Source organism: Arachis stenosperma, chromosome 6 (genome assembly GCF_014773155.1).
Source record: "Arachis stenosperma cultivar V10309 chromosome 6, arast.V10309.gnm1.PFL2, whole genome shotgun sequence".
NCBI lineage: Eukaryota > Viridiplantae > Streptophyta > Magnoliopsida > Fabales > Fabaceae > Arachis > Arachis stenosperma.
In genome coordinates this window covers 94,856,401-94,870,488 of record NC_080382.1, presented here as the reverse complement: position 1 = coordinate 94,870,488, position 14,088 = coordinate 94,856,401, and the positions used below count along the sequence as shown (strand labels likewise).

The window sequence follows — 14,088 nt, the reverse complement described above, 5'->3', positions numbered from 1 at the left end:
CTTTTGAGTCTCTGGATCAGATTTTTGCTCAGATCCCTCAATTTCAGCCAGAAAATACCTGAAATCACAGAAAAACACACAAACTCATAGTAAAGTCCAGAAAAGTGAATTTTAACTAAAAACTAATAAAAATATACTAATAACTCAACTAAAACTACCAAAAACATACTAAAAACAATGCCAAAAAGCGTACAAATTATCCGCTCATCACAACACCAAACTTAAATTGTTGCTTGTCCCCAAGCAACTGAAAATCAAATAAGATAAAAAGAAGAGAATATGCAATGAACTCCAAAAACATCTATGAAGATCAGTATTAATTAGATGAGCGGGGCTTTTAGCTTTTTGCCTCTGAATAGTTTTGGCATCTCACTTTATCCTTTGGAATTCAGAATGATTGGCTTCCTTAGGAACTCAGAATCCAGATAGTGTTATTGATTCTCCTAGTTAAGTATGATGATTCTTGAACACAGCTACTTTATGAGTCTTGGCCGTGGCCCAAAGCACTCTGTCTTCCAGTATTATCACCGGATACATACATGCCACAGACACATAATTGGGTGAACCGTTTCAGATTGTGACTCAGCTTTGCTAGAGTCCCCAATTAGAGGTGTCCAGGGTTCTTAAGCACACTCTTATTTGCCTTGGATCACAACTCTTATTCTTTTCTTTTTTCTTTCTTTTTCTCTTTTTTTTTTCTTTTTCGGTTTTTTTTTTGTATTCACTGCTTTTTCTTGCTTCAAGAATCATTTTTATGATTTTTCAGATCCTCAGTAACATGTCTCCTTTTTCATCATTCTTTCAAGAGCCAACATTCATGAACCACAAATTCAAAAGACATATGCACTGTTCAAGCATACATTCAGAGAACAAAAGTGTTGCCACCACATCAATACAATTAAACTGTTATAAAATTTAAAATTCATGCAATTCTTCTCCTTTTCAATTAAGCACGTTTTTATTAAGAGAGGTGATGGATTCATAGGACATTCATAACTTTAAGGCATAGACACTAAGACACTAATGATCACAAGACACAAACATGAACAAACATAAAGCATAAAATTCGAAAAACAGAAGATTAAAGAACAAGGAAATTAAAGAACGGGTCCACCTTAGTGATGGCGGCTCTTTCTTCCTCTTGAAGATCCTATGGAGTGCTTGAGCTCCTCAATGTCTCTTCCTTGTCTTTGTTGCTCCTCTCTCATGATTCTTTGATCTTCTCTAATTTCATGGAGGAGAATGGAGTGTTCTTGGTGCTCCACCCTTAGTTGTCCCATGTTGGAACTTAGTTCTCCTAGGGAGGTGTTTACTTGCTCCCAATAGTCTTGTGGAGGAAAGTGCATCCCTTGAGGCATCTCAGGGATCTCTTGATGAGAGGGGTCTCTTGTGTGCTCCATCCTTTTCTTGGTGATGGGCTTGTCCTCATCAATGGGGGTATCTCCTTCTATGTCAACTCCAACTGAATAACAGAGGTGACAAATGAGATGAGGAAAGGCTAGCCTTGCTAAGGTGGAAGACTTGTCCGCCACTTTATAGAGTTCTTGGGCTATAACCTCATGAACTTCCACTTCTTCTCCAATCATGATGCTATGAATCATGATGGCCCGGTCTAGAGTAACTTCGGACCGGTTGCTAGTGGGAATGATTGAGCGTTGAATGAACTCTAACCATCCTCTAGCCACGGGCTTGAGGTCATGCCTTCTCAATTGGACCGGCTTGCCTCTTGAATCTCTCTTCCATTGTGCGCCCTCTTCACATATAACTGTGAGGACTTGGTCCAACCTTTGATCAAAGTTGACCCTTCTTGTGTAAGGGTGTTCATCTCCTTGCATCATAGGCAAGTTGAACGCTACCCTCACACTTTCCGGACTAAAATCCAAGTATTTCCCCCGAACCATAGTAAGATAATTCTTTGGATCCGGGTTCAAACTTTGATCATGGTTCTTGGTGATCCATGCATTGGCATAGAACTCTTGAACCATCAAGATTCCGACTTGTTGAATGGGGTTGGTAAGTACTTCCCAACCTCTTCTTCGGATCTCATGGCGGATCTCCGGATATTCACCCTTTTTGAGTGAAAAGGGGACCTCGGGGATCACCTTCTTCAAGGCCACAACTTCATAGAAGTGGTCTTGATGCACCCTTGAGATGAATCTATCCATCTCCCATGACTCGGAGGTGGAAGCTTTTGCCTTCCCTTTCCTCTTTTTAGAGGTTTCTCCGGCCTTGGATGCCATAATGGTTATGGAAAAACGAAAAAGCAACGCTTTTACCACACCAAACTTAAAATGTTTGCTCGTCCTCGAGCAAAAGAAGAAAGAAGAGAGTAGAAGAAGAAGAAATGAGGGAGAGGGAGATGGTGGTGTATTCGGCCAAATAGGGGGAGAAGTGGTGTTTAGGTTGTGTGAAAATGAAGAAGGGAAGAAGGGTATTTATAGGAGAGAGGGGAGAAGGAGTTCGGCCATGTATGGGTGGGTTTGGGAGGGAAAGTGGTTTAAATTTGAAGGGTGAGGTTGGTGGGGATTTATGAAGGATGGATGTGAGTGGTGAAGAGAAAGATGGGATTTGATAGGTGAAGGGTTTTTGGGGAAGAGGTATTGAGGTGATTGGTGAATGGGGGAAGAAGAGAGAGAGTGGTGGTGGGGTCCTGTGGGGTCCACAGATCCTGTGGTGTCAAGGAAAAGTCATCCCTGCACCAAATGGCATCAAAATTCACGTTTTGAGCCATTTCTGGCGTTAAACACCGGGCTGGTGCCCATTCCTGGCGTTTAACGCCAGGTTCTAGCCCTTTTCTGGCGTTTAACGCCAGTCTGGTGCCCCTTTCTGGCGTTAAACGCCCAGAATGGTGCCAGACTGGGCGTTAAACACCCAACTGCTAAGCTCACTGGTGTTTGAACGCCAGCAGCATCTTCCTCCAGGGTGTGCTGTTTTTCTTCCTGTTTTCCATTTTGTTTTTGCTTTTTCAATTAATTTTGTGACTTCTCATGATCATTAACCTACAAAATAACATAAAATAACAAAAGAAAATATATAAAATATAATCATTGGGTTGCCTCCCAACAAGCGCTTCTTTAATGTCAGTAGCTTGACAGAGGGCTCTCAATGAGCCTTACAAATGATCAGAGCAATGTGGGAACCTCCCAACACCAAACTTAGAGTTTGAATGTGGGGGTTCAACACCAAACTTAGAGTTTGGTTGTGGCCTCCCAACACCAAACTTAGAGTTTAACTTTGGGGGCTCTATTTGTCTCTGATTTGAGGGAAGCTCTTCAAGCTTCATCTCCATGGTGACAGAGGGATATCCTTGAGCCTTAAACACAAAGGATTCTTCATTCACTTGAATGATTAGTTCACCTCTATCAACATCAATCACAGCCTTTGCTGTGGCTAGGAAGGGTCTGCCAAGGATGATGAATTCATCCATGCACTTCCCAGTCTCTAGGACTATGAAATCAGTAGGGATGTAATGGTCTTCAACTTTTACCAAAACATTCTCTACAAGTCCATGAGCTTGTTTTCTTGAGTTGTCTGCCATCTCCAATGAGATTCTTGCAGCTTGTACCTCAAAGATCCCTAGCTTCTCCATTACAGAGAGAGGCATGAGGTTCACACTTGACCCTAAGTCACACAAGGCCTTCTTGAAGGTCATGGTGCCTATGGTACAAGGTATTGAAAACTTCCCAGGATCTTGTCTCTTTTGAGGTAATTTCTGCCCAGACAAGTCATCCAGTTCTTTGGTGAGCAAAGGGGGTTCATCCTCCCAAGTCTCATTTCCAAATAACTTGTCATTTAGCTTCATGATTGCTCCAAGGTATTTAGCAACTTGCTCTTCAGTGATATACTCATCCTCTTCAGAGGAAGAATACTCATCAGAGCTCATGAATGGCAGAAGTAAGTCCAATGGAATCTCTATGATCTCATTTTGAGTCTCAGATTCCCATGGTTCCTCATTGGGGAACTCAGAGGAGGGTGGTGCACGCCCATTGAGGCCTCCCTCAGTGGCGTCCACTTCCTCTCTTTCCTCTCCAAATTCGGCCATGTTTATGGCTTTGCACTCTCCTTTTGGATTTTCTTCTGTGTTGCTTGGGAGAGTACTAGGAGGGAGTTCAGTAACTTTCTTGCTCAGCTGTCCCACTTGTCCTTCCAAATTTCTGATGGAGGATCTTGTTTCATTCATGAAACTTTGAGTGGTTTTGATTAGATCAGAGACCATGGTTGCTAAGTCAGAGGTATTCTGCTTAGAACTCTCTGTCTGTTACTGAGAAGATGATGGAAAAGGCTTGCCATTGCTAAACCTGTTTCTTCCACCATTATTGTTGTTGAAACCTTGTTGAGGTCTCTCTTGATTCTTCCATGAGAAATTTGGGTGATTTCTCCATGAAGAATTATAGGTGTTTCCATAGGGTTCTCCTAGGTAATTCACCTCTTCCATTGAAGGGTTCTCAGGATCATAAGCTTCTTCCTCAGATGAAGCATCCTTAGTACTGCTTGGTGCATTTTGCATTCCAGACAGACTTTGAGAAATGAAATTGACTTGTTGAGTCAATATTTTATTCTGAGCCAGTATGGCATTCAGAGTGTCAATCTCAAGAACTCCTTTCTTCTGACTAGTCCCATTATTCACAGGATTCCTTTCAGAAGTGTACATGAATTGGTTATTTGCAACCATTTCAATTAGCTCTTGAGCCTCTGTAGGCGTCTTCTTCAAATGAAGAGATCCTCCAGCAGAGCTATCCAAAGACATCTTGGATAGTTCAGAGAGACCATCATAGAAGATACCTATGATGCTCCATTCAGAAAGCATGTCTGAGGGACATCTTCTGATTAATTGTTTGTATCTTTCCCAAGCTTCATAGAGGGATTCTCCATCCTTCTGTCTGAAGGTTTGGACTTCCACTCTAAGCTTACTCCATCTTTGTGGTGGAAAGAACTTTGCCAAGAAGGCATTGACTAGCTTTTCCCAAGAGTCCAGGCTTTCTTTAGGTTGAGAGTCCAACCATATTCTAGCTCTGTCTCTTACAGCAAAAGGGAATAGCATCAGTCTATAGACCTCAGGGTCTACCCCATTAGTCTTGACTGTGTCACAGATTTGCAAGAATTCAGCTAAGAACTGATGAGGATCTTCCATTGGAAGTCCATGGAACTTGCAATTCTGTTGCATTAGAGAAACTAATTGAGGCTTAAGCTCAAAGTTGTTTGCTCCAATGGCAGGGATAGAGATGCTTCTCCCATAGAAGTCGGGAGTAGGTGCAGTAAAGTCACCCAGCACCTTCCTTGCATTGTTGGCATTGTTGTTGTTTTCGGCTGCCATGTCTTCTTTTTCTTTGAAGAATTCGGTCAGGTCCTCTAAAGAGAGTTGTGCTTTGGCTTCTCTTAGCTTTCTCTTCAAGGTACTTTCGGGTTCAGGATCAGCTTCAACAAGAATGCCTTTGTCTCTGCTCCTGCTCATATGAAAGAGAAGAGAACAAGAAAATGTGGAATCCTCTATGTCACAGTATAGAGATTTCTTGAGGTGTCAGAGGAAAAGAGAAATAGAAAGAAGAAGGAGAAGAAGAATTTGAACTTTAATTAGATAAGGTTCGAATTGTGCATTGAGAAGGAGTGATATTCCATAAATAGAAGGATGTGAGAAGGAGGGGAGTAATTTTCGAAAATTAATTAGAAGATTTTGAAAACATTTTTGAAAAACACTTAATTGATTTTCGAAAATAAGAGTGGAAAAGAAATCAAGTGATTTTTGAAAAAATTTGAAATTAGAAGTTAAAGGGATTTGATTGAAAACTTAATTTGAAAAAGATGTGATTAAAAAGATGTGATTGGGAAGATATGATTTGAAAACAATTTTAAAAAGATATGATTTGAAAACAATTTAAAAAAAAAAGATTTGATTTTAAAAATTAGTGACTTGCCTAACAAGAAAAGATATGATTCAAACATAAAACCTTCCTCAACAGAAAAGGCAACAAATTTGAGATGTTCAATCAAATCATTAATTGTTAGTAAGTATCTTTGAAAAAGGAAAGAAATTGATTTTGAAAACATTTGATTGAAAAGATATGATTTGAAAAAGATTTGATTTTGAAAAACTTTGAAAACTTGAAAAAAATTGATTTGAAAACAAAATCTTCCCTAGCACCATCCTGGCGTTAAACGCCCAGAATGGTATCCATTCTGGCGTTTAACGCCCAAAATGCACCCTTTTTGGGCGTTAAACGCCCAACCAGGTACCCTGGCTGGCGTTTAAACGCCAGTCTGCCTTCTTCACTGGGCATTTTTGAATGCCCAGCTTTTTCTGTATAATTCCTCTGCAGTATGTTCTGAATCTTCAATTCCTTGTATTATTGACTTGAGAAGACACAAATTAAAAATATTTTTGGATTTTTTTAATAATCAAAATGCAACAAGAATCAAATAACAATGCATGCAAGACACCAAACTTAGCAGTTTGTATACTACTGACACTATATGAGACACATAAACACTCAAGTCAAAAGAATTCAAAGATCAGAGTAAGAAATCATCAAGAATTACTTGAAGATCCTTAAGACACATGAATGAATGCATGTAATTGACACCAAACTTAAGATGAGACACTAAACTTAAGCAAGAAACATCAAATATTTTTGGTTTTTATGATTTTGTGATTTTTTTTTGTATTTTTCGAAAATTAAGTGGAAAAAGATATCAAAATTCTTAATGAGAATTCCAGGAATCAGTGCAATGCTAGTCTAAGACTCCGGTCCAGGAATTAGACATGGCTTCACAGCCAGCCAAGCTTTCGAAGAAAGCTTCGGTCCAAAACACTAGACATGGCCAATGGCCAGCCAAGCCTTAGCAGATCATTGCTCCAATAGCAAGATTGATAGAGATCAACAAGCTATTGTGATGATCAGTTGAAACCTCGGTCCAATAAGATTAGACATGGCTTTTCAGCCAGCCAGATTTCAACAAATCATCATGAAACTCTAGAATTCACCTTCAAGAATTTCGAAAAAAATAAATGCCTAATCTAAGCAACAAGATGAACCGTCAGTTGTCCATACACAAGAACAATCCCCGGCAACGGCGCCAAAAACTTGGTGCACGAAATTGTGATCAATACTTTTCAAAACATAAACAATCCCTAGTAATGGCTCCAAAGACTTGGTGCTCAATACCATGGCATAAACACAACTTCGCACAACTAACCAGCAAGTGCACTGGGTCGTCCAAGTAATAAACCTTACGCGAGTAAGGGTCGATCCCACGGAGATTGGTGGTATGAAGCAAGCTATGGTCATCTTGTAAATCTCAGTCAGGCAGACTCAAATGGGTATAGTGATAAACGAATAAAGCATAAAGATAAAGATAGAGATACTTATGTATATCATTTGTGTAAGAGCTTCAGACAAGCGTATGAAGATGCCTTCCCTTCCGTCTCTCTGCTTTCCTACTGCCTTCATCCAATCCTTCTTACTCCTTTCCATGGCAAGCTTGTGTAGGGTTTCACTGTTGTCAGCAGCTACCTCCCATCCTCTCAGTGAAAATACGTCCCTGATGCTCTGTCACAGCATAGGCTAATCATCTGTCGGTTCTCGTTCAGGCCGGAATAATATCCATTGATACTTTTGCGTCTGTCACTAACGCCCTAGCCTGCTAGGAGTTTGAAGCACGTCACAGTCATTCAATCATTGAATCCTACTCAGAATACCACAGACAAGGTGAGACCTTCCGGATTCTCTTGAATGCCGCCATCAGTTCTCGCCTATACCACGAAGACTCTGATCTCACGGAATGGCTGGCTCGTTTGTCAGGCGAGCACTCGGTTGTCAGGCGATTAACCATGCATCGTGCAATCAGAAATCCAAGAGATATTCACTAAGCCTCGAATGCTTGTAGAACAAGAGTGGTTGTCAGTCACTTTGTTCATGGGTGAGAATGATGATGGGCGTCAATCATCACCTTCATCAAGTTGAAGAACAAGTGATATCTTGGACAAAGAACAAGCGGAATTGAATAGAAGAACAATAGTAATTGCATTAATACTCGAGGTACAGCAGAGCTCCACACCTTAATCTATGGTGTGTAGAAACTCCACCGTTGAAAATACATAAGAACAAGGTCTAGGCATGGCCGAATGGCCAGCCTCCCAATGATCTAAGATAGCATAAAACGAAGATAGCTACCAAAGTCCTCTTGATACAATAGTAAAAGGTCCTACTTATAGATAACTAGTAGCCTAAGGTGTACAAAGATGAGTAAATGACATAAAAATCCACTTCCGGGCCCACTTAGTGTGTGCTTGGGCTGAGCAATGAAGCATTTTCGTGTAGAGACTCTTCTTGGAGTTAAACGCCAGCTTTTATGCCAGTTTGGGCGTTTAACTCCCATTTAGGTGCTAGTTCCGGCGTTTAACGCTGGAATTTCTTGAGGTGACTTTGAACGCCGGTTTGGGCCATCAAATCTTGGGCAAATCCATATATTGCTGGAAAGCCCAGGATGTCTACTTTCCAACGCCGTTGAGAGCGCGCCAATTGGGCTTCTGTAGCTCCAGAAAATCCACTTCGAGTGCAGGGAGGTCAGAATCCAACAGCATCTGCAGTCCTTTTGAGTCTCTGGATCAGATTTTTGCTCAGATCCCTCAATTTCAGCCAGAAAATACCTGAAATCACAGAAAAACACACAAACTCATAGTAAAGTCCAGAAAAGTGAATTTTAACTAAAAACTAATAAAAATATACTAATAACTCAACTAAAACTACCAAAAACATACTAAAAACAATGCCAAAAAGCGTACAAATTATCCGCTCATCAATTGCCTCAACGATTAATGCCTGGAGATCGAGGGGTTAACCGATTCAGTGGCCAGTCTCTGCCTGACGAACGGGCTCCTTAACGAGGACTTCAAAAAGTAGCTTACCACAAAGCCAGTCTAGACGATGCAAGAAATCCAGACGGTAGCCCGCGAATACATTAATGACGAGGAGGTCAGTCGAGTTGTGGTTGCCAACAAGCGGCAACCCTCCTACACTCAACCCAGGCAGCACAGCAACGGAGAAAGATAGAAGGAGCATGCCAGAGACGGCGGACCGAGCAAGGCACCCAGACCGTTTCCACGTGTTGGAAAATTCACCAACTACACTCCTCTCACCCTCCCCATCATAGAAGTTTATCAACAAATAACCGAAAAGGGAATCTTGTCAAAGTTCCGACCTCTGAAGGACCGAACTGGGGGGAACAAGAGCCTCTACTGTGATTATCATAAGGGCTATGGACACAAAACGCAGGACTGCTTCGACCTGAAAGATGCACTGGAACAAGCAATCAGGGACAAAAAACTAGCCAAACTCTCCTACCTCATCAGAGAGCCGAGAAGACGAAATCGCGACCACGATGGAGAAGACAAGACCCAAACGGTGAAGCAACAGCAGGAACCAAGGGACGACGACCACGGCCTTACCGTAGTGAATGTAGTAACCGCAAGAAACATGGCCCCAAGGTCGAGATCGGTGCACAAAAAAGACGCCATAGTACTGGCGATCTTTTCCTCATCTTTGGGAACCCCCAAAAGAGCCCTACCCATATGTTTCGGTCCGAAAGACCAATGCTTCGACGAGATCCTAGAAAGTCTCTCCATGGTCATAACGGCCAGGGTCGGAAACGGTCTCGTCAAACAAATCCTTATAGACACAGGGGCAGACTCGAACATTATGTTCTGCAATGTGTTCGACGCATTAGGCCTGCGGGATGCTGACCTAACGACTCACCAGCACGATGTCGTAGGACTAGGTGATCACTTCATCAAGCCAGACGGGATAATCTCCCTACCGATCTCCGTGGGACAAAGACAAGCAAGGAGATCGATAATGGCTGAGTTCGTAGTTCTGAGGGACTCCACGACCTACAACATCATCCTAGGAAGGAAGACCATCAATGATGTTGGGGCAGTAATCAGTACAAAGCTACTAATGATGAAGTTTGTCACAGACGACGGATCTGTGGGATCCATTAAAGGAGAATTAGAAACGGCAGTCGCTTGCGACAACGCCAGCCTCTCCTTGAGGAAAAAATCCAAAGAAGCATCAGGAGTGTTCCTCACCGACCTGGACGCAAGGGTCGACGACAAGCCCAGACCCGAGCCAGAGGGAGATTTGGAGAAGTTTAGGGTCGGGGACACAAAGGAAAAATTTACGTTCGTAAATAGAAACCTCCCCCATGAATTGAAAGAGCCCTTGATAGAAATGATCAGGGCCAATGGTGATCTGTTCGCCTGGACGCCAGCTGACATGCCAGGCATAGACCCTCATCTCATGTCACACCACCTGGCCGTCAAGCCTGAAGCCTGACCAGTGGCCCAGAGGAGAAGGAAGATGTCACAAGAAAGAGCAGAGGAGGTGGCCAGGCAAACGGCCAGCCTCCTAGAAGCAGGTTTTATCCGAGAACTAGACTACTCGACCTGGTTATCGAATGTAGTCCTGGTAAAAAAGCACAATGGGAGATGGAGAATGTGTGTAGATTACTCCGATCTTAACAAAGCATGCCCCAAGGATTGCTATCCCCTTCCCAACATTGACGCGCTTGTTGATGCGGCGGCAGGGTACCGGTATCTGAGCTTTATGGACGCCTATTCTGGCTACAATCAGATACCGATGCACCAGCCTGACGAGGACAAAACAGCATTCATAACACCGACAGGAATCTACTGCTATAAGGTGATGCCCTTTGGCCTGAAAAATGTAGGGGCCACATACCAGAGATTGATGAACAAAATATTCAGCGACCTCATAGGCAAGACGGTGGAAGTCTATGTAGACGACATCCTCACAAAGACCACCCGACCAGATAATCTCTTGAGCGACTTGAGAAACGTATTCGCGTCCCTCCGACAATATGGCATGAGGCTCAACCCGCTCAAGTGTGCCTTTGCCATAGAGGCCGGAAAATTCCTGGGATTTATGATCACCCAAAGGGGGGTAGAAGCCAACCCCCAAAAAATGCCAAGCGATACTACAAATGAAGAGCCCGGGCTACATCAAAGATGTCCAGAGGCTGGCAGGAAGGCTCACCGCGCTATCTCGCTTCCTCAGAGCGTCGACGGAAAAAGCTCTACCCTTCTTCAATATGATGAGGAAAGGAATAGCGTTCGAATGGACCTCTGTGTGTGAGGAGGCATTCAAACACTTCAAGGAGATCCTGGTAGCACCCCCCGTACTTGGGAAGCCTAAGGTCGGAGAACCACTTTACCTATACCTGGCCAAAATGGAGGAGGCGCTTGCGGCAGTCCTGGTGCGGGAAGAAGGAAAGGCTCAACAGCCGATCTACTTCGTGAGTAGAGCGTTACAAGGATCAGAACCGCGGTACAACAAACTGGAGAAACTGGCACTGGCACTATTGACCTCCTCCCGCAGACTAAGACAATACTTCCAAGGCCACCAGATCGTCGTGAGAACGGATCAGAGAATCCATCAAGTACTCCAAAAACCCGATTTAGCGGGAAGAATGATGTCTTGGGTCATTGAACTCTCCCAGTACGACCTGCGGTATGAGCCCCGACACGTAATTAAGGCACAAGCAATGGCCGACTTCTTGGTAGAAGTAACGGGGGACCCCACCAAGGAAACGGGCATACGGTGGAGACTCCACGTAGACGGAGCCTCCAACCAAAAGTCCGGAGGAGCCGGGGTCATCTTGGAAAGTCCTGCCAGAGTTGTATACGAACAATCGATCACATTTGAGTTCCCAGTATCAAACAACTAAGCGGAATACAAGGCACTCTTGGGGGCCCTGACCCTAGCTCGTGAAGTTAGGGCAACGAGATTGGAGGTGTGTAGCGACTCGCAGGTCGTCACCTCGCAAGTAAACGGGAGCTACCAAGCCAGAGACTCGCTGCTGCAAAAGTATCTGGAAAAGGTTAGAGAATTGAGCAATCAGTTCGAGGAGGTCACGATTCAACATGTCCCAAGGGAAAGGAACACACGAGCAGACCTCCTATCCAAGCTAGCAAGCACAAAACCAGGGGTAGGCAACCGATCTCTCATCCAAGGTATGCTGAAGGAACCAACAGTCACCCTCCACTTGACAAAGATAAGTCCCTCTTGGTTGGACCCTATCGTCAATTTTCTCGAAAGCGGCAAACTCCCTGACGACGAGAAAGCAGCCAAAGCGTTGAGAAGAGAGGCAGCCAAATACACTACCATACAGGGACAACTGTTTAAGAGGGGACTCAGCCAACCCCTATTGAAGTGCCTGCACCCCGGGCAGACGGATTACGTGCTTAGGGAAGTCCACGAAGGATGTTGCGGCCACCATATCGGGGGTAAAGCCCTGGCGAGAAAGCTCATCCAAGCTGGATACTACTGGCCGTCGATGATGGAAGATTCCAAAGAGTTTGTGAGGAAATGCGCAAAGTGTCAAGAGAACGCCAACCTTCACAGAGCACTGGCTTCCGAACTCAGCCTGCTGACGACCTCCCGACCCTTTCCACAATGGGGAGTGAACCTCTTAGGACCCTTCCTGGTTGGCCCAGGGCAAGTCAAATATCTCATAGTCGCCATCGACTACTGCACCAAATGGATAGAGGCCGAACCATTGGCCAGCATATCCTCATCCAATTGTCGAAAGTTCATATGGAGGCAGGTGATAACTTGATTCGGCATCCCAGAGGTCGTCATCTCAGACAACGGGACGCAATTCACCGACAAAAAGTTCATAGAATTCCTTAATGTCTTGGGTATAAAGCAGAAGTTCTCTTCAGTAGAGCACCCCCAAACGAATGGGCAGGTCGAGTCTGCCAATAAAGTCATTTGACAGGGCCTCAAGAAGCGGCTGGGTGGCAAAAAAGGTACATGGGCCGATGAACTCGCTTCAGTCCTTTGGTCTTACCGAACAACCGAGCAGTCCTCAACGGGAGAAACCCCCTTCCGCATGACATACGGGGTGAACGTGATGATACCCGTGGAAATCGGCGAGCCGAGCCCGCGGCTACTTCTAAAGGGAGTAGAAGAGGCAGTGGAGAAAGACCTGGTAGACGAGGCCAGAGAGATGGCCCATTTGACAGAAATAGCGCTGAAGCAGAGAATGGCCCTGCGTTACAATGCCAAAGTGCTCAAGAGGGAGTTCGAAAAAAATGACATGGTCTTGCGACGCAACGACATAGGGCTACCGACCCGAGGGGAAGGAAAATTAGCGACAAATTGGGAAGGCCCTTATAGGGTCAAAGAGGTGCTCGGCAAAGGCGCCTACAAATTGGAGAAGCTCAACAGCAAGGAGATACCGAGAACATGGAATGCAGGTAACTTGAGGAGATTTTATTCATAGCTCGAGCGCGCCGGCCAGGCGATTCGACGGATTTAGTAATTCACTGTTCTTAAAAATCTTACCATGGCTATAGACCTGTTTTATTGCCGATTAATTTTTACTTAACAAATTTTTCCTTTTACTTTTCCTCAACTACACATCCCACAACAAAATGTTCCTCATAACAAACGATGAACAGGGTAACGACACGGCACCCCGGGATTGATCACCCCAGGAGGCAACCAAGTTAAAAAGCCATAAGAAACGGCCACGATAATAATAAAGCCACGACATGGCCTCGCCAAAGATACCAACATAACGGTAAACGAATAAACGAGCAATCGATACACGAGGAATAAGGCATACAAATGACAAAACGGAAACAAAACAAAATATAAACACTACCAGATAAACCGGAAAATATGATATCCACAAACCGACCAAACGGCTAATAAAGTATGACAAAGTTTCAAAAGTTTTACAACAAGGCCACGAAAAACACAAGGTACAAGAGCTCACTTCCTAGGCATATCAATAATCTTGCCGTCCTTACTCGTCTTGAAAACCCTGATTGCCGATGTATCGAAGTCCGGAGCCACGATCTTCACCTGAGCCTTAAGAGTCTCCTCAGTCATGAAGATCGCACTCTTTCCTTGCTCTCTAACCTCCTTGTGCTTCTTCCTGAGTCCCTCAACCTCGCCCTGAGCAGTCTTAGCAGCCGTATTGGCCGTATCCTGTTCCTTTTCCAAGGCGACCACTCGACCTTGCGCGGCACTCAGCTGGCTCTCCAAAGTCATCTCCCGCTCAGTC

The 14,088-nt window shown here is 44.1% G+C and overlaps 1 protein-coding gene and 1 non-coding gene across 2 annotated transcripts; both read left to right on the top strand.

Moving 5' to 3' along the window:
• Nucleotides 1-4,801: 4,801 nt before the first annotated feature.
• On the top strand, nucleotides 4,802-4,909 carry LOC130938414 (small nucleolar RNA R71). Its single transcript, XR_009069581.1, has one exon. It is a non-coding gene; the product is annotated as a small nucleolar RNA R71 (small nucleolar RNA).
• A 6,332-nt stretch (nucleotides 4,910-11,241) lies between these two features.
• On the top strand, nucleotides 11,242-13,299 carry LOC130934302 (uncharacterized). The gene is made up of 3 exons (XM_057863888.1): nucleotides 11,242-11,724; nucleotides 11,824-12,618; nucleotides 12,793-13,299. Exons 1-3 carry the CDS (start codon nucleotides 11,242-11,244, stop codon nucleotides 13,297-13,299), a joined length of 1,785 nt encoding a protein of 594 aa, XP_057719871.1.
• Nucleotides 13,300-14,088: the final 789 nt, after the last annotated feature.